This window comes from Culex pipiens, chromosome 2 (assembly GCF_016801865.2).
Source record: "Culex pipiens pallens isolate TS chromosome 2, TS_CPP_V2, whole genome shotgun sequence".
NCBI classification, from domain to species: domain Eukaryota; kingdom Metazoa; phylum Arthropoda; class Insecta; order Diptera; family Culicidae; genus Culex; species Culex pipiens.
Genome location: NC_068938.1, coordinates 133,025,386 through 133,046,627, shown reverse-complemented (window position 1 = coordinate 133,046,627; position 21,242 = coordinate 133,025,386). Strand labels below are relative to the sequence as shown.

The window sequence follows — 21,242 nt, the reverse complement described above, 5'->3', positions numbered from 1 at the left end:
TGGCAATGGACCTTGGACAGGCAGTCCATCCCGGATATAGAGAAGTGGAATGTTGGCTCACGTGCAGGTCAATAATAGATTTGTGTATTGGCTGACGCAGGTGGGCTTGGATATTCTGTAGAATATTTAATTCTGGCAAACAACAATTTGTTAAGCTTCAAGATTATTGAAAATATTAACAACTAAACGACAATCAATCACTATAATTTTACTTATTTGATGTTAGGAAAAGATTTTTTTCATAATTTGAAAATCAAAAGCTACTTAGAAGATCTTCGGTTCTTTTTTATATCAAGATACTAACATATCCATTCAAGTATCATCACGTCATTCCACCGCGTATAGTGGATTTGGTGTTGGTGATATTCAAGACTAAAGGTTCAAAAGATCACCTCACCAAGCCACTTTCCATTTGTTTGCATTGCAACTTTGACGTCAAAGTCGTTGCTCGTACGATCCCGGCCCCGTACGAACGTAATTAGTTTAATTTGGTTAACAATGCAAAATAATGAACTATCAACTTCGCTTTCCTGTTTGTTTCACTTTATTTCAAATAATTAACTTTATGTTAATTCAAAAAATACGTTAGAAATCATAAACAAATTAAACATCAACACACAAAAATGGCTTATTATATCAATTTTCTAATCATTAAAATTTTACGATAGTAATCGTCTTGGTGCGTGAACTTGTGAATGTGTTTCCACAATCATGTTTGATTAAAGCGTTATCACCAAGCACCAAGAGAAGATTGCTTATCGACACGGCGTCTGGTCGTGGTCTGTGAGTGTGAGAGTTTGAGCAGCAAGTGCAGCCCACAGTGATTTAGCTGTTTTTTTTATTCGTGTGCCATAATCGCACGATTGGCATTTACATGGTTCATTTGTAAGCTAAATAAAGGTACACGCAAATTTGGTTTCGACCTGTCTCCACAGGTTAAAGCTAGCTTTTTTTGGGGCTTCGGTTGGCAACAGCGCAGCGATGTCGGCAAGTGGATTTATTTTCGCACGATATGATAAAATGATAATTAGCATTCGATATCCATTCATTAGGTTTCTGTGTGATTGGAAGCTTGTTTTGGTAGAATTTTCGTGCATCTGTTTGGATAGTTTTCTATCATTTGAGGTCATCGCACTTGGATTTTTAAGGGAAACTTCTTTTGAGAAATATATTTTATTAGGAAATATAAATATAAACATAAATGCTTCAAAAACTGAAATGTTGCAATTTTCCATCAAGGGAGCGTTCATTTATTACGTAACGCAGTTGGGGGGGGGGGGGGGGGGTGGGGGTCGAAGGCTGTGTTACGCTCCATACTTTTTTTTTTGAAATTTGTATGGAAACTTAGTTACGAGGGAGGGGGTCAAAAATCAAAATTTTTGCGTTACGTAATAAAAAAAACGCTCCCCAAGTTTGCGTTGAAACAGGATTTTTAGATAATACAGTCCAGACTCGATTATCCGAAGGCCTCGGAAAAAAATCACTTCGGATAAGGGACCATCCATAAACCACGTGGACACTTTTTTGGGAATCTCAACCCCCCCCCCCCCTTCGTGGACAATTGTCCATACAAAAAAAATCTTTTTTGTGTGGAGCGTGGACAATCGCTTACCCCCCCCCCCCCCAAAGTGTCCACGTGGTTTATGGATGGTCCCTAATCGAAACTTCGGATAATCGAATCAAGAAAAAAAATTGCCGAGCTTAGGTATGACCCCTAAACTACGCTAAAATGATTTAGAATTTTTAAATCCAAGATGGCGGCCAAAATGGTGGTTATGCAATATTGAAAAAAAAAAAATTATTTTTGAATATGCAATCAAGAACACAAATTTGACTAAAATGGGGTCGTAGAACTCGAATTTTATGTTAAAAACAAGAAAACGTGATTCTATTATCCGAAGACCCATACAAACCTTCGGATAATCGAGTCTGGACTGTAGCACTACGCGTAAACAAATCATGATAATATTACATTAAAAAATTAGGATAGATTCCATGTTAAAAAATGCGTAATTTTACATAAAAAGAGTACCAATTCACCACCCTTTATGTACAGTTTTGATGATCACCGAGTTTATAGCTGCAATTTCTGTATAAAAAATTATAATATTCATGCCAGGGTGGCAAAGTTGTGGTTTAAAGATGATGTCTTTTAAGAAACGTTTCAGAAACAGAATTCAATTCGAATTTCGTTTTAAACGCAACATCCGGTTCGGTGTTCGTATCGGTTGTTACGTTTGAAACGGAATTCATATACGATTCGAACCGAATTCCAGTTCAGAATTCGAATTGAGTTGACTGGGATACAATTTAGAGAGCTTTCCATACAAAAGATCTACAAAAAGTGCCGTCTTTGAGCTAATGATAAACATGTTTTTCTGGCCAAGCTATAATTCCACAATCTCAAAGAACTTTTGTGAAATTTTTATATTTTATATGTTTGCATAATAAAGCCTTTTTTAAAGGAAGATGAAAATAATAAATTCCACATTTTCAATTTTGATAATCTTTTTCCTTGAATCTGTTCATAATCAAATCTATATCCGCCATAGGACAGAGTTTTCTAAATAGATCCAAAAATAATGTAAATTTTGTCAATTTTTGTAAGAATAGAAGTTAACCTAATATTTATAAAAAAAATGAAACAATCAGCGTTGAAAAATAGTGAAATGTTTTACAAAATATCAAATTTACTTATTCTATACCAAGCATGATTTTTTTGTCTCTAGCTTTTGCTTGAAAATGTGTGTTATGTTTAGAAGAAGACCTGCATTTTAAATTGGATTTTTCAATTTATTTATTTTATGGGAAAACATTAAAATTTCTTAGAACACGATTTCAATAATACCAAAATATTTTAGAATTCGTGTAAAATATTCTTTAACATGTTTTGTGTTTGGTTTTGTGTATCAAGTACTACAGTACTTGTTCGCTAACTGGGTGTTGTTTAACTGGTCGCTCGATAATTGTAAAGCAGTTAAAAAAACAGACAAACATCAAAAAACAATAACAAAGCAAAATGATCGAGGGGTCAGTGTATGCAAAAATGAATACCTTCGTCAGCTTAGTTAGCGAGCAGCAACCGAAAAAGTACTGTATTACATTTGCAAAATTAAAATAGTTTGAAATTTGATACTGAATACTAATCGAGTAATCGAGTTATCAGCATTTAAATTTTTAAAATGGTTTTTTTAGTAGTGAAAGAATCTAGATTATGAGAAATTAATGAAGTTGTCACACATTTATGCGAACTCAATCATTACATTTTTACTACCATCAGTGGGGGTGACATTGGGTCTGGGGAGTGAAATTGGGTCAAAGTGATTTTTTACGGATTTTACCATTTCTCAGATTCTTCTCAATGAAACTGAATTCTGTTTAAAGGGTTGTGTAGGGGACATCTTAAGAAGACTTCGCTAAAAAAAAATCTCGTTCCTAGAACAAATCCTGTTTTTTTTTTCGTCTAAAGTTGAGGTACGTTTTTGGCCAAAAATGACCTCTCGAAAAATCATTTTTCTAATATTTTTGTTGGAATTGCTCGAAAACTACCCAAATGTTTGAAAATCTCCACTTCAAACATTGTAGCATGTCAATACGATTCCCTCGAACAAGAAACACTGTTGGATGACTTGTTTTTACCATATCGTTGTGTTGGAGCATCATGTTAGTTTCATTTGACCCAATGTCACCCTCTCTAAGGGGTGAGATTTGGTCAATTTTCAAACTATTGGCATTTGAGGTAGTGTTCATCAAAATCCACCATATTTTGGAAAAATGTTAGTAAACTATCTAAGAACAAATCTACGTTGAAAGATTTTCGATGTTATTAAAATTGTTTTTGTTATTAAGAAATTACGAAAAGTGTATCGTTTTTTGACCCATAGTCACCCCCACTGACGGTACTTAAATTTACCTTTTCATTATTCAGTAGTTTAAAAAAGTAAAGAAACATAATATTTGAAGGCAAGCACTCACGACAAATTGAGTATAATTGATTAAAATGTTGTATAAAATATTGTTTTTCCTGATATTCCTGATTTTTCCCAACTTTCTGGCAAGAAATCACATTTTTTATACTTTTTCTAAATTTCACGACTTCAATGACCACTCTGTATTTATTATTAAAAATCAAGGGATTTTTTCCACAGTGTAACTATTTTTTGTTTATTTATTAATTAGGTAGCGTGAGATTTAAAACTTGCATCATTGCTGATCCGTTATTGTTATGGTGTCATTCGAGTACACTCAACCCCCGGTTGTTGGTCACTTTTTCGTTGGACACCGTTGGTCGACAACGTCAAACTAAAAAGTGTTGAACTGTCACTTTTTACACGGTGCCCAAAACAAACGTTGGGTAGAGTGTGTGTAAGGTCCGTGTAAAAGGGGTATCAAACTAAGATGGACAAACTTTCAATCAAATAAAAAAATCAAAAGAAAAATCGATTTCCGAAAACGTAGAGAATCGCTCCGATATTATTTTCAGCCATCGAATTTCCAAAAGAGTGTTTTGCTGAGCTATACTTAGCACGATACGTATACTTCGCTGCATTTGTAAATCTTTCCGGCAAACAACAATATTTAGCCCTGATCATCTTGTGTGGATGCTTTCCGAACAATATTTGCCCGAGCACGGCTGTCTTTTGATAACTTGATGGAAAACAAACTTATTGAACAGGAACACACACACACTATGCACTTTGATGACGTGCAGAGCAATAGAATCACGCTCGTAAAATTCCATGAACTCATGTAATTCGTTGTTAAACAAATCTCTGACAGAAAAGAGACATTGCTAGTAAAATTCCTTAGAACTGCTAACAGAGAGTGTCTAATTGTACAAATCACACAGTCCTGTGTCCCAAAACTAATTGCCATTGCTTTCTCGTTGCTCTTGTGACGTTTGCTTTATTGTTTGTTGACTCTAGCGATTCCTTCATCATACTATCCATATCCATGTTGTTCTATAGAAATCAGTAGTTACGCACAACCAAATAACCAAAACAAACCTCCCCGTCTCTCTCTCTTTCTCTCTTCCCTGCTCGTTCCCCTTTTCTTCCCCTCTTTTCTCTTTTTCTTCCCCTTTCCGTGTAGGTGGCGCTATTCGCCGTGATCGAGAAGCGCTTCCGTGCGCGCCCACCTCCTCCGGTATGCCTTCCGACGCCGCCGGCCACTCCACCCTCGTCGGACACTGGTGGCGCCCTCTGTAGTGACGTCAGCTCCAACAGCTCGAACGGCACCAACAACTCGCGGTGCACGTACGCCACGTACCGGTACTACCGGCGAACCGCCGCCGATCAGCAGAAGCATCAGAAGCGTCACCGCATGTCCTCGTCCAGTCCGAAAACGCCAGGAACAGGAACAGGGACGAAACCGTACCGGGAGTTCCGGATCATGGCGTCCAGCTCACCGTCGGCGTCCTCCTCGACCTCGTCCATCTCGTCGAGCGTGGTCCCTGGTGGAGCGGCGTTGACCTCGGTTCGGCTTCAGCGCCGGCGCCGGAAGAAGAAGCGCGTGCTGCAACCGGCGGCCAAGGTCGAACCGGAAGTGGCCGGGGGAAGCTCCCGGGGGTCGAAGAAGGTCACGAGGAATGTAGCACGGGAAGAGGAGGAGGAGGAGGACGAGCGGGATACAACGAACGATGAGGACGGTTCCGACGATGAGGACGAGGACTTCGAGTTTGACGAGACTGATCAGTGTCGCCGGTTGGCGGCCGCCAGCAACGGGAATGGAGCGGAGGAACCGATATGTAAGATATACTTTCGATACTTGTTAAATTGATTATCCCTTTTTCTGTACCTATTTGTACCACACTAACAGCTTTGTCGATGTGACCGATGTGCCCCGCCCCTTCTTTTTAGAGATATTGCTTGCCACTTGATGCTTTGTGTACTGCAATTAAACGCACTGTTTAGAACTTTACTCGTGTAGTCGAAAGTTTTTTTAAAACAAGCCCATTCATATCATCTGCTGAGTTAGATGCCTCACAACACACACGTGATTGAACGATACATTTTGCATTGATTGAAAACAAACATTGATAATTTTATTTAAATTCAACTTAAACTACAGTTGAATTCTCTAAACAAGACAGTGAGCCAGAGAGTAGCTCCCATTTCTCTGATTTTTTCTGCTTACTCCATAAACGAAAGAAAACGAGAGTTAAAAAGAGAAATTAAGAGAAATGAGTGTTGCTCTCTTGCTTTTCTCCGTCTCGCTCAACTGTTGATCCCTAGTTTCATCAGGGAATATGAACGTTTTGAGAGAGGCGCTAGTTGATCAGTATTTCGATTATTTCCAAAAAATACTTTTTTTTTCCAAAATTTTAAATATGGGACCATCCATAAACCACGTGGATATTTTTTGGAAATCGCCACCCCCCCCCCCCCCTTCGTGGACAGTTGTCCATACAAAAAAAATCTTATTTTGTATGGAGCGTGGACAATCGCAATACCCCCCCCCTAGGGTGTCCACGTGGTTTATGGATGGTCCCTATATAACTCGGCGGCAACATTTTGACCATATTTCTCTGAGGCTCAAAAATTGCGCGTTTTGATCCCCTTGAAATTATTTATCAAAAAAATCTCGAAAAACAAAAATTTACAATTTTTTGAAATTGAGTTTTCTTAAGTTAATAAAAAAAAATCGGCAAGATTTTTTTTAGTGTATTTATTTTTTGCTGAACAGTCCTCATCAATACTTACAACTTTGCCCAAGACACCAAATTGATCACAATTTTTGTATGGACAGTAGAGTGGTCCAAATCAGGGCTTCCTCGGGGCTACCCCCTGAAATTATAGATTGACCCATCATTTTTTGCTGAAAAGTTATTAGCTTCCGAAAATGAATTAAGCCTAGTGATGGGTCAATCTTTGATTTCAGGGGGTAGCCCCGAGAAAGCCCGGATTTGGACCACCCTAATGGACAGCTGCCAAAAATGTATGGAGACTTGTATGGGTGAACCAATGACACAAAATGGCTCCTTTGATCATAGGTACACTTTGCCGATATGATATATGTATAAAAAAAACTGTCAAGGAATTATTTGGATTAATTTGAAAAAAACCTATAAAAAAATAAAAAAAATATTTAAAAAAAAACTAAAATATAAAACATTGTCATTTTTGCAGCTAACTAGAGTATATGACCCTATTTTGGACCTATTTTTATTAATCAGGTAGTTTAGGCTTTTAAAGTACGAATTTACTGAATCCAACCAACAGAGAGTATAAGCAGGATCGTTTTGTAGCTTACCTCTTCCAAAAATGTTAACATTTTTGATTATTTCCGCTTTTTCAGCCACTTTTTCCAATGCCACTATAATTTTCCTAGCACATCGATTAGGTCCAAAAATTTCGGCCTCATTGCTTATCAGTTTTGGCTCGGGACACCTTGTACAACTTTCTGTTTTTCACTAGCATCAAGCTTTTTTCAGCCGGTTTCCGAGTAATGTAAGTGTTATTTATTTAATACTTATATGTTTTTAGTCACTAAACCGTTGAAATTACTGATCTATAGTTTAAAAAAACTCAATTGAAAAAATATTTTCAAATCAGCCGCGTTGGATCAGTTTTTGGAGCTACTTTTCCTTCAGTTCAAAGCTATCACCAATACATGTATAACAAGGTGTTGCAAGTTTTGTTTTTGAATTTATTTCGATACTTAATTGAAATTTAATGCCAAGTTTTTACTTAATAATTTGGTTTTCCGACTGTAAATATTTCAAATCAAACTAAGCTTTAAAAAGAAAATTATAAACATAAACAATGAAAATATGATTTTTTAATTATAAAAATGCAAATTGATGATAAAGATGCCAAGTTTTTACTTAATAATTTGGTAAAAATGCAAATTGATGATAAAGATAGGGATGATTCTTAAGACTGATTGCAATCTGGCCTTAAATTTAAACTGATGTTGATATTTTTTTCTCGCAACCTCATTTTCACCAATTTAGCTGCACATATTAATTAATGTTTGCTTCAAAAATGCAATCTGGCTACCCTGCTGGAATTGAACTGGAAACGATTGAAAAACCAAAAGGGCCTAGTTCATTCAATCGTCAGCTGTCACCGCGACAGGCGCTGCCAACATATGCAATATTGCTTACGAGTGGTTTTGATAAGGTCGTATGAATTTATTAAAAAAAAACTAGGGTTAGTTTTAAAAAGGTCCTAAGCGCTAGTCGATCAGTTTTCGATAAATTTACGAATTATAAAACTTAAAAATGCATTGAATAGTTATCTGCACGTCTTTCAAATGCTCTTTACTGGAAAACAATAAAAAAAATCGACCTCAGGGATACCCTTTGACTCGATTCCTTAGGCAAAAATAAGTATTTGTGCCAATATTGAGCCAAATCGCTAAGGTTTAAGGGTCGCTTTTTATCGTTGTAATTTATATGGGGAAAACGCAAAAATGCAGAAAAACATCGTTTCAGTATTTTTCTGCCAGGTGGCGCGGGTCTTGCCCAAAATTGTCCAAGTGTAAGATTCTTGTAGGGATTCCCTACAACTTTGCCGAAGGGTGCAAAACGATTCGAGTTGATCCTGATTTTTGGTGATTTTTTTAAAATTATTTTCTTATGTACTTCTTATATACCCAGTATATACCTTCAAGTATATAAGCCGATTTCTTTTCATCGCATTGCTAATAACTCATCAGGATCAACTCGCATCGTTTTGGACCCTTCGACAAAGTTGCAGGGTATTTCCTACAGGATCTCACACTTGGACAATTTTGGGCGAGACCCGCGCCACCTGGCAGAAAAATAACAGATGCGAAAGTTTCACACCAAGTTACAAGCTATAATCTCCCTTTAAAATTTCTTGATTGTTTAATAGGTAATATTTGAATATCAGCTCTGCGTAAAATTTAGAACTGAAGATAAACATTTTTTTTTGTAACTTTTTAAGTATCTCTGTCATTCATTTCACATAAGTTGAGGTGGTTTTATTGCGAATAATAACGTCTCAACCCTTTTCTATGTTCTTATGCTTGAACATTTTGTCGGAAAAACACGCAAATTGGAAAATGGGATAGCGACCTGCTAAAGATGTGTGAGTTTTCCATTCAATATAACTAAAACACGTTTTCAAATCCATTATTTTATAATAAATATTTAAATCCTGAAATAAATATTTTCCCATTTAAATCGTGGATTATTTATCAAACCGAGTTTTTGTAAGTGTGCGTGTTGACGCCGCACGCCGCAATTCAAGTTGTCAAAATTTCAACCAATCAGAGTGTGGGTCCAAAATAGGTTCAGCGATGTCTCCAAAATACATTCAATAAGTCCAAAATGCATCCAAAAAATGTTTTACTTGAAATGCTTATTACTATTAACCCTAAATAGGGAGACTGGCAGACTTTGCTGAATCGATCTGGCAACGTATGTTTTGTGCTTGCCAACACTGCCAAGTTTTGCTGGGTGTAAAGTCAAATGCTCTTTTGGATACGTCAAACTTGTGTCTGTTTGGGATGTAAAATTCACATCGACCAGTCTCCCTATTTAGGGTCCCTAGGAAAACTATCCGAGTTATCCCTTTAAAACCAAACTGACAGTTAAATCAAAATTTTCTACTGGCAAAAGCTTTAGCCGAATCTAAAAAATCAATTCAATTTTAAACTAAGTTTTAAAAATTCCGTACAAATCCGTATTAGGCAAAAAATTCCGTACAAAAATTCCGGCCTGTTAAAAATCCGCGAAGAGGGTCGAAAATCCGTACGGTAAGGAAAAAATCCGTACAGTTGGTAGCCTTAATCATAGGGAAGGCCCCCGATTTCGTAGAGAATTGCTCAAACTATTATGCATAGACCATCACAATCCCTTGAATCACTCAAGTAATAGTACGTAACTTACAGCCGTCATCTACAGTCAACTTAGAAAATTTGAGTTGCTATGCAGTTGTTTGTTTACCTTTAATATGGAAACGTCAACTTAGCGTAGATTTTAAAATATTCCTAATCTTACGTCATGTTAATAATTTACGTATTTTTTCATTGTAAAAGATTACATTCCATTTCATGGATTCAAATTTTTACGCTACGTACAATATTTTAAATTTAGTGATTGTAGATAAGCCATAAATTTAGTAGCGAATTAAAATGGTGTGAATGACAGTCTTTGCATTTTAAAGAAATTCATAGCAAAAAAGCAAAAACTGCTTAACACTGGAACGCCCAACGCATGTCCAACTTACACGGACGCCCAAGCCTCCCAAAAAAGTTGGAACGGTAACTTCAACTCGCTGGTTCTCGGGCATAACTCAACCAATCGGGACGATTCTTGATTCCAGGGATTTGTTAGGATGTCTAGATGATCCTAGAATTTTGCAGAACTCAATTTGGTCAAATCTGTAATTTTTGCGATCAAAAACATCGTTCCAACTTTTTCAAAAAGACTGCCTCCGCGGAATTTTTGGCGAATTTTTTTTTACACGCGAAAAAAAAAGTTGGAACGATGTTTTCGATCGCAAAAATTACAGATTTGATCAAATTGAGTTCTGCAAAGTTCTAGGATCATCTAGACATCCTAACAAATCACTGGAAAAAAGAATCGTCTTGATTGGTTGAGTTATGCCCGAGAACCAGCTAGTTGAAGTTACCGTTCCAACTTTTTTGGAGCCTTGGGCGTTGGAATGTTAAGGCGTCATCCATAAAGTATGTCACGCAAAATTCGGCCAAAATTACATTACGCGATTTTTTCTACATTCATAACATTCGGACGCCTAGAAATGAGCAGAGACTTGCAACAGAGACCACAAAAGACCCGGGGGTCGTTAAAATGGATTGCTTTGCTTTTTGCTTCATAACATTTGTGGCAGTGAATAATTGCACAATAATACGCGCAAATTTGAGTTATTTATCACTGCCAAACTAATTTCGTTTCCAGTAACATTCCATCACAAATGATCCTCTCAAACCAAGCTCACGCCCGTTCAACGCGCGTTCCAAGTTGTAACCCCGCTATCGCCTTGAACTTGCCACTCGTACTATGACACGTTGACTGAGTACGTCGTCGTCGGTGTGGCTTTGTGTGTCGAACTTGAATGACCGCCGACCGGCTGACAAAGATCAACGCCGGCAATTCAACATTCTACGTTATGCATGTACTACAGCGTTGCACTTGACCTCAAACCGCTTCTCCCAGACTAGAACATGACTGCGCGCTGTCAGCACCGAAGCCGAACCGGTTCAACCGATTTTGATAAGCAGGATCGAGTCCGAGTCGGAGCGGGCACGTGAAGCTTCCTGGTTTTGGCAGTGATCAATCAGATCGGATTACGAACGGATCATCGACTCCGGACGTCACGTGACGTTGCGCGTGATTCGGACGATTCCGTTATTTGTGTCTGTCGGCTTGTCTGAACTTCATACAAATGATTGGCGTTTGAGGCATGTAACGACTCTAGAATAAACCTTTGGACTGTGGGCTTGGTTTTTCGAGATTAGTTTGCGCGCGTGTAACATCAACATCATCTTCGCGGTCAACAGAAAAGGGTGCAGTAGATCCGGTCTGGGCCCGGGGTTGTCCTTGGAACACGGGTACTTCTTGGTAGATGATGCATTCATTGATAGTGATTGGCACGCGATGACGTTTTGATCAACGTTTATTCTGAATGGAACTTGATTGATTTGTATTAAACTAAAAATATTTGAGGACTCGGTCATATTCGTAAAAATACGCATTTTTTGGCAAATTCCAATAATAACAAATCTGCTTGCATTTTAATTTGTATTCTCTATGAAAAATGAATCCATTTTACATGCAATTGAGTTCTTACAACTTCGAAAGTTTTTTTTTATATAAAAACGTTTTGTAAAGACTACACACAAAACTGCGCAGCACTTGTTCGAGAGAAGCCGTTTTGAAAATCTTCTTTATCGTTCTGTAGCACGCAGAAAAATATTTTGTTTTTGTCAACCTACACGAGGTTTAAATGAGCAAAAAGTACTTTTTAGCACTTATATTGAAAAGTAATACTGAGTAAATCTCCACCAAAATCGGAAATGGTTTTTATTTATATAATTTGAATTGGCTCAAACTTTTTAGGGGCCTTTCCTATGACCAAATAAGCCGTTGGTTTACCTATACAAGGCTCTATACAATTTTGGCAGTTGTCCATACAAAAATTGGTACGGAATTTTCTGATCGGTATGATATTTTCAGCAAAGTTTCAGTAACACAAAAAAAAACAATTTTCCGAAATCCATTTTTTTATTTTTGAAATTTTTTGATATTTTTTAGGGGACAAAAAACCACAACTTTTGAGCCACAGAAAAGAATGGATAAAAATTTTGCCGCCGTGTTATGATTTTCTGAAAAAAAAAAAATAATGTGAAATCAAATATTTTATTTGATTTATATATTTTGATAAAGTGCACTGTTTTGAAGAAATAGCCTCTTAAAATTTAAATTTAACTGAAAAATTCTAGTTTTTCGATTTTTTTTAAAGTAGCCTGAAGATACTTTCCACGAAAGATTAAGAAAATTTCCAATAAAATAAGAGAAATTCTCAGAGTCTCATCCAAACAGCCTTTTAATTTATAGTACCCATATCTCAGAAACTAATGGTCCTATTTTCAATGTAAAAAAATTAAACATTTGTAAAAATTGTCTGATCTTTTCGAAAAACTTATTTTTAAAATTTTGGAATCATAACTAACATTTTAAAAAGGTTAAAACAAAACAAAATTTTCTAACGTGGTTTACCGGGACGGAATCCGTGGTCAGTTCCCAACCGTTCTTTCGCGTTTTTTTCATTGCGGTTTTCTGAGAAAACAAAAAAATCTTTGGTGAGTGTGCGTGAACGAGGGGAAGAGAAGGAGTGATAGAAAGATAATGCTCTTGCTAGCAATCACGAGATAAAAGAAGAGAACTCACAAGCTACAGTGACGGTCGCTATATCTTCTGATATTTTGGTGCAGCCATTATCAAATGACAGTTTTTTTTCTATCACTCATTTACAACTCTGCGTCGGACAATCGAATCACAAAAAACTATCTTTTTGGGTCTTTGAGTTCAAATATGACCCAAACAAATGCGGATGAAATGAGAATATGTAATTCAATATGGTGATTCACAGCAAAAAACCGATGGTAAAATCGCATGCAAAAGCATGCACATCCCCTTTGTGAGCAAAAGCATGTAATATTGCACGCAGGAAAATAAGGCATATTTGAATCAACAAAACGTTTTGTTGATTTGACAATCAAGATTTATGTTGAATCAACGCTAAACGTCAAAGCAACTTTTTCAAAACAAAAAAAGATTTTTGTGAAATTTAGAAAATCAAGGTTTGTTTCAAAGCAAAATCAGCGTTGATTATATTCAACAAAAATATTGTTTAATCAAACCTCGTACAGGCTGATTCTACAAAATATTTGTACCGAAGAAAAAAAATTAGGTCTGCTCACCCCAAAAATAACTTTAATTCGGCAAGAGTCATATTCAGATTACCAAGTCCGCGCCTAAACCCTCTCGGCTATCTCGTCGCTATGTATATACTTGGATTTTCACCGATGTAGCTATAGGTTCCCCATACATCGTATGCAGTTAACACAGTATACGACGTACGGAAACGTACTGTTACATTGGCATTGATCCGATCATTTTCACAGCGGCGAGATAGACTAGCAAGTTGGGGCGTGGAATTGGTAACCTGAATATGACTCTCGCTAGATTGATGTTATTTTTGGGGTGAGCAGACCAGTTTTTTTTTCTTCGGTACATGCTTTTTGTGTACATGTTTTCTCATACAATATTACATGCTTTTGCTCACAAAGGTGATGTGCATGCTTTTGCATGCGATTCAAATAAGCTTAAGAATGTTAATGATAAAATCGTCAATTAATGGCATGTGGCAATTATGCGTAGAACGGTAGTTCCGATAATCGAGACTTCGGATGTGTTACGCAAACTCCCGGGATATCTAACTCTCTAGTTGTCGTGATGTGCTATCTTGTCGCACGTCGATTTGGGACAAACTGAGTAAATGACGCCATTTTGTGCAGGTGTCAATGCCTCACATTTTGACATTCACAGTTCCCCCATATATGATTTCATTCCTGAGATTTTAAATAAAACCATGAACTCCCAGTGCAATATCTGATCGTGGCGTTTTGTCAAACGTGCATACTCATTTACATTTATGATTATAACTTGGGACTCTGGCAAACAAATTCAATTAAATTTGGGGGAAAATTACAGAATGGTCAGCCAAACAAAATGTATTTGTTATTGTTTACATTGCGTGCTCAAGTTTTTGTTTAATCAAGGTCACACTTTTAAACACGTCGTAGTGACGAATGTGTTGTCAGGGAGCTGACAAGTTGCGGAGATTTGGTGACGAAGGGGGCAGTGAGTTTGAATTTGTGGAAGAATCTTATAGATACCTAAAGGGAAACTGAATAATTGCAGTTTGATAAACGCGTTTCGTTCAAATTATGTTGCTCTTATCGAGGTCGTGCTTTTTTGCCACTTGTGATTGTGCACATTTTATACGGAAGATTGGTAAGATCACACGTCAAAAATTTGCTGAATATTATTAAATCGAATTAGGACCAACATGTGACCTTTCATTAATTTCTACAAACAATCTTATCATCAAACTTTTATTGATGTTCCTTCTATGCTTATTTTTGTTCCTTCCAGCGATGCCATGGTTCGGCATGGACATCGGGGGCACCCTCACGAAGCTGGTGTACTTCGAGCCGAAGGACATCACGCCGGGCGAGCTGGACCAGGAGGCGCGCATCCTGCGCAACATCCGGCGCTATCTGACGAAGCACTCGGCCTACGGCGATACCGGCCACCGCGACACCCACCTGCAGATGGACGACGTGGAGATCCGGGGCCGGCGGGGGTCGCTGCACTTTATTCGCTTTCCGACGGCCGAGATGGACAAGTTTCTGGCGCTGGCCAAGCGGAAAGGGATGGCCCAGCTGGTGACGACGGTGTGCGCCACGGGCGGGGGTGCGTTCAAGTTCGAGGACAACTTTCGGCACGAGGTCAACATGAAGCTGGCCAAGTTCGACGAGCTGGACGCGCTCATCAAGGGAATTCTGTTCACCGAGACGCACAACTCGTGTGAGTGCTACTACTGGGAGAATGCTAGTGATATTAGGTGAGAGTTTGGAGAAGACTCCAATTCCTGGTCTGAACACCTAACAAATTCTTCCTTCTTTCAGTTTAAGTACAAAGAAAAAGTTTGACTTTAGTCAACCGTACCCGTTCATCCTGGTGAACGTGGGCTCGGGAGTGTCGGTGCTGGCCGTGCGCGGTCCGGACAACTACAAGCGCATTTCCGGCACGAGTTTGGGCGGCGGAACCTTCCTGGGGCTGTGCTGTCTGCTGACGGGGTGCGAAACGTTCGAGGAGGCCATCCAGCTGGCCACCCGCGGGGACCACAAGCGGGTCGACAAGCTGGTGAAGGACATCTACGGTGGGGACTACGAGCGGTTCGGGCTGCCGGGGGATCTGGTTGCGTCGAGGTGGGTGATTTTGAGTAAGATGTTTTTGAGGCTGGTGCTAACGGTTTTACTTGGTTGTAGCTTTGGCCAAATGAACCTGTTGGAGCGGAGGGCAAGCGTATCGCGGGAAGATCTGGCGAATGCCACGCTCGTTACGATCACGAACAATATCGGTTCGATTGCGCGGATGTGCGCTAGCAACGAGAAAATCGATCGGGTAAGTTTCTTCAATATTTTTTTTTATTTACACTTTGTCATCTTAGAGTTTCGAATTTGTCTGATTTCTAAATATTTGTGTAAATCTTGAGAGCTAACAACTAGATGGTCGTCTAATCTAATCTAATCTAATCTAACACAAATGCAGCCAGTCCGATGAAAGCATGCTGGAAAGTCTTGTGATTAGATTACGACCTAAGCACTTTTCTTGTCAATATTAATAATTGTACAGTAGGGTGCCCAGAATATGGGACTTTTCTCAAAACCTCGCTCCACAAGCTGAATATTGTTCCTTGAGCTATTTAAGGACTCTGGGCCAAATATGAGCAAAATCGGTCAACATTTACCCATTGATACTCGAAGGTGAAGTTTGTATGGACAAATCGAAAAAATGTATGCAAAACCCTTTTATCCTATGGTTTGGTCTGCAGGGTGCGCTACTTCCATCAAAATATTCCCAAAAGTGAGATTCCCATTGAAAATTTAATGCTCTACAACTTTGTAGAACATACCAAAGATGTAAAACTTTACCCTGAAAAGTTATTAGTAATTTAAAAAAGTCATTTTTGTATGAAAAACATTTTTTTTCACCATATTTAGGCTCGAGTATCAATGGGTTAATCGCAACCAATTTCGCTCAAAATTTGTACAGATGGTTAAAATAACCCATAAACCGTTTTCCGCTTGTGGAGCAGGAGGTCATTTTTTCTGGGCACCCTATTGTACAGTCGACTCTCTGGTTGTCGATCTTCTCGATATCAATATAGTTCCATCTACTGAAGGTTTCTTCAGTCCCTTCAAACTGCATGCTTCAATTCGCTCCCTTCCTCGATATTTTCTCTTGCTTGAAGAATCACTTCCTCGACGGTCCCATGAATTTTGTTTGCTCTAAACATCTCTTCCGGTTGTCAATATTTCCACTGTTTCATGGCATTTTTCCTTGCGAAACGAAGCTTTGAAGGATGTTTGACTTTTGTTTGTTTTTGTTCGTTGGACGTTGCCATGTTTTCTTCATAGATGGGTATAAAGAAAAAAAAATCACAATCCAGTTTTCATTTTGCATCATTCTGCAAAAGGATGCTTCTCTTCCTCGAAGGTACCTTGGATATTGACTACCATCTGAGAACACCCGAAAATGTAATACAAAAATAAAAGCGGCCAGCCCTACTGCGTTGTGTTTACCGCAGAGAGGATTCTGTGAATGGGTCACATTCCACAGAAACTACAGGGGAGGAATGATGCATGGACATACCGTACCAAACGGAGAGCTAGCAACTAGATGGTCGAAGAAAACATTACACGTTTAAAGGAGGTATTAGACTATGGCAAACAAACAAACAAACAAACTCGCACTTTTTTGTGTTTGACGGTTTGCTAAACTCGCAAACTTGTTTGCGGCAAACTCGCAAACAAAGCCAAATGTATGCAGGTTGACGTTTCTGCAAACAAGTGTAAGCAAACTGCCAAACTGTCAAAAAAATTGTTTGTTTGCGAGTTTGTTTGTAATAGTCTAATAAGTCCTTAACATTTTTGAGTTTGTACCCCGTTAGTTTGAGAAAGTCAAATTAAATAGTGACAAACATTCAACGCATAACTCTGGTTATATGGTTATAATGTTTATAAAATGCAAAAGATTTTGAAATACGACATATAATAAGGCATTTACTTGAGCCACCATTTTTTAAATTGATATTTTTTTACCATTAAAAGTTGAATTCCCGAAATCAAGGGTCCTGACTCATTTACTCGCGAGTACAAATCGAACGCGACGCAAAATGCTCTGACCACTTCCTACCGTTTGTCACTTTCAAACCAAACCATCGCTACTGAATACTCTCTCCCTCCCTCCACTCTCCACTCCCTCTCACTCCAATCGGGTAGTACAGCGAATGGCTCAGAGAGACCGATTGCGTTCTATCGTTCAAAGTTGACTTTAGCAATTTTAATCATAACACAACATCAAAGACACATTTGAAAGCAATTTCTACCTTGTCAAATACAAAGTTATGGCAAACTGTGGTAGCGCAGGCCAACTGAGTGCTGCGCTGGTATCTAGCGAGTCGTATTCGCTCACGAATGGTTGCGCGCTCCAGTCGGCAAAGATTTGTTCGGCCGATGAGTGAGTGATTTCTGATCTTTGAACCGAAAATCAGGACCCTTGTCCAAAATACATATTTTTAGTTAAGAGCGAGTTTTTCGCCAATGTGAAGCAGGTCATATCGATAAAGTTTTACGCAAATAAGAGCAATTTTAAGATTTATTTTAATGTTTTCTGGACCTCAAACTTCAAAGCTCGTTTTACCCCACTTCCCTTTGACGTAGAGGGCTCATATTTGGCATGAGTTCATCTCATGTATAGACAAACAAACGCTGAAAGTTTCATCCAAATCGGAGCACCTCGATGAAACCTCTAGAACAAACCGAGCAAAATTTAAAAATACTGCCTCTTAAATTTTCTGATATATTTTAAGGGATATTTTCGAAAAGCTGCGAAAATATCCTAATTTGTGACAGTCCAAAGTGTGATCTCTAGACGTAACATTTGAACAACACCTCAGGGACCATCCATAAACCACGTGGACTCTTTAAGAGATACGATTTGCATGTAAATTTTTATGTACAACGGTAAAAACACGATTAAAACCATTTTTAATATTATTTTTTTCATTTTAATGCAGAAAAAATAAATTAACAAGACAACATTTTTTCAATGGATCAACTATGGCCCCTCTTGGAACAAGCTGTCAAATAGGACCTTCTCTGTCAAGGAAGGCCGAGAAGTATTTTTTTTTAAATTGATCTGAAAATCCATTTTAAATCCTTTGCGATCGTACAAAGGGTCATTGCACAGTGGTCCAGATCGCAAAATTAAGTGGAAAACGGATTTTCCGAAAAATGGTGAAGTTTTGGAACTTTGGTGTCTTCAGAAGAGTTGTTGCAAATGGAAAGGAGCAACTTTTGGTTTTGTTGAAAATTAGGGTGGTTCACTATTAGGGTGATTTTGAAAATCAAACTTTCAGGAATATTTTTGGGAATTTTTTTGTCTTCTAGAAAGTTGTTGGGTTTGCCAATCCAAGCAACTTTGTCGAAGACACCAAAATTTTATCTCGTAATCTACGCCTTCTAAGACCAAATTAATAGAAAGCATCTAAGCAAACCTTCAAAAATCAGTTTTTTGAATCTGGCAATTCAGGGTTAAGTTTTAGAGGAAAGTGATGTTGGGGGCACTTTTAGAGCTCTAAAAAACAAACAACTTTATTTATTGATAGGTCAATTTGGACTTAAGGGTCAAAAGTTACAGCCATTTTAAGGTAAAAAAAGATGCAAATTTAAAACTTAAATATCTCGAAAAGGCGCAAGCCAAATTTTAAGCACTAGGTTGCATTTGAAAGAAGAGATCCAGCACTACTAACGCTGAAAAAAATCCCAGGGGTGATTGTCTTTAAACTCGAGGTATCTTCATTTGACAAAGGCTAATTTTCAAGGGAAAACCATATGGGACCACCCTAACGAAATTCGAAAATTTTCCAAATATATGTTTTTCCATGTAATTTTGCCCGCTGAATCTGAATCTGCTCTCAGAATTGAGCCAAAGTGTCGCAAAATCGATTTTTGGTCATATTTTGGGTTTCCATGTAAAATTATCATTTGAACCCAAAATATGACCAAAAATCGTTATTTTGACAATTTGGGTCAATTCTGAGGGCAGATTCAGATTCAGCGGGCAAAATTACATGGAAAAACATATATTTGGAAAATTTTCGAATTTCGTTAGGGTGGTCCCATATGGCTTTCCCTTGAAAATTAGCCTTTTTCAAATGAAGATACCTCGAGTTTAAAAAAACATCATTAAAAAATATCATTTCCTTTCCAACCCGTCCCGTCTCACAGGTGGTCTTCGTGGGAAACTTCCTGCGCGTGAATCCCATCTCGATGAAGCTGCTCGCGTACGCAATGGACTACTGGTCCAAGGGCACGCTGAAGGCGCTGTTCCTCGAGCACGAGGGCTACTTCGGTGCGGTGGGCTGCCTGCTGCAGTTCAACGGCGAACTCAACACCCATCTCCACAACGAGGGCGAACTGCTGCCTTAAACGGTTGGATTGTGGTTTCAGTTAGGCACGTGAGGGTTTGTTTCTGGTTTTGTATTTGTTTTCTTGATTGCACACAAAACGATGCACACAAACACACATACACAAACAGGCACGCATAAATTTACGAGTTAATATGCTAGAAATCAAGTGAAAATTATATACAACTTATTAAAACAAAAAAGAATAACAAATCACATTCGGTAGCGTGTAAGGCAAGCAACTTGCAGGAAAGAATCCTTACTAGGGTAATGCAATTGAACAGAACTGTGCGTTGAGAGAGAAAGATGAGAGAGTGCTAGAGAATGTTATATCATGAATGTGAAGTTAAACATATTCAAATGTGAATCAAAAATGGTCCAGACAAATTTTGGTCGTTTTTTCCCCTCTTTACTTCTGCTAGGCTATTTATAGTAAGATAGTGTCGTTTTTATGTTTAAAACCTACTTTTTAAAATAAATCAAACTGTTTCGGTTTTCGAAATCGATTTATTTGTTTCTTTTTTAGATAGTGCTAGTAGCGTTGGCAACAGGGAAATCGTAGAGCCGTGAGAGATAGCTGGTTTTGTTTCAAACTTTATCAAATTTCCACTAGCGTTAGAAGTGCGTATGTTAACATTCTAAAAATATATAAGTGACAAATTTTCAAATCCCCTTGAGTAAGACAAATTGTGAAATAATTATTTATCTGATCTTTATCGTTTACTGTTCTTTTTTTTTTTTTGTTGCGGTGTAGGATAAACTATCAGTTACTGTTACCAAAATATACCCTACGACACTAAATACAATCAAACTGAATTGAAGGCAACTTATCCCAAGAGCAAACAAAACAAAAACACACAAATCTTGACCTATCCAAAGCTATCAATAAATATCATGCATTTTGAATTTAAAACAGCTTTGAATATCGCTTTTCTGGGATTTTGCTTTGCGAGAATTCAATTCGCGTTGATTCATCATACACACAGACACAAATACAAGCACGTTCAGATTTTGCGGTGAGGCCGTTGTACAAACTTTAATTTTTCGCAATAGACATGAATTGTAGAGAAGAGGTTTGTTTGTGCGCATTCTTTGCATTTTTAATTTCAACCAGCGAAAAAAAACTTTTGGAAAATATATTAAATGCATATTATGGTATAAATTGGCTGCGTTTTGTAATGTTTGTTTGTTCAGATATCACAATTTCTTTAACTGTCCTGCAGGATCCCTCCGTTATCGCTTCTCGCCTCTTGTTTGGGGAACAACTAAGAGAAAATCAGAGAGAGAGAGTTGCTCTCTTGCTTTCTGTCTTGTGCGTGTTCGGAACTCTACAAAATTTTTGATGATTTTTGAAAATCATTTCAAACAGATCGGCCTAGCATTACCCTTTTTCCGGCATGTCTTGAAATCCAATTTGAAAAAAATATATGTAAAATTGACCACCCCTCATTCGCAAAAGTGCATCCCGGTCTCGGGAGTGCAATT

General features: G+C 38.0%; 1 protein-coding gene across 1 annotated transcript; it reads left to right on the top strand.

Annotated features, from left to right (window-relative positions):
* The first annotated feature begins 981 nt into the window (after positions 1–981).
* On the top strand, positions 982–20,919 carry LOC120424527 (pantothenate kinase 3). Its single transcript, XM_052706989.1, has 6 exons — positions 982–987; positions 5,092–5,746; positions 14,654–15,125; positions 15,190–15,492; positions 15,553–15,688; positions 19,579–20,919. The coding sequence occupies exons 1-6, from the start codon at positions 982–984 to the stop codon at positions 19,777–19,779; spliced, it is 1,773 nt and encodes a 590-aa protein (XP_052562949.1). The 3' UTR covers positions 19,780–20,919.
* The last annotated feature ends 323 nt before the right edge of the window (positions 20,920–21,242 follow it).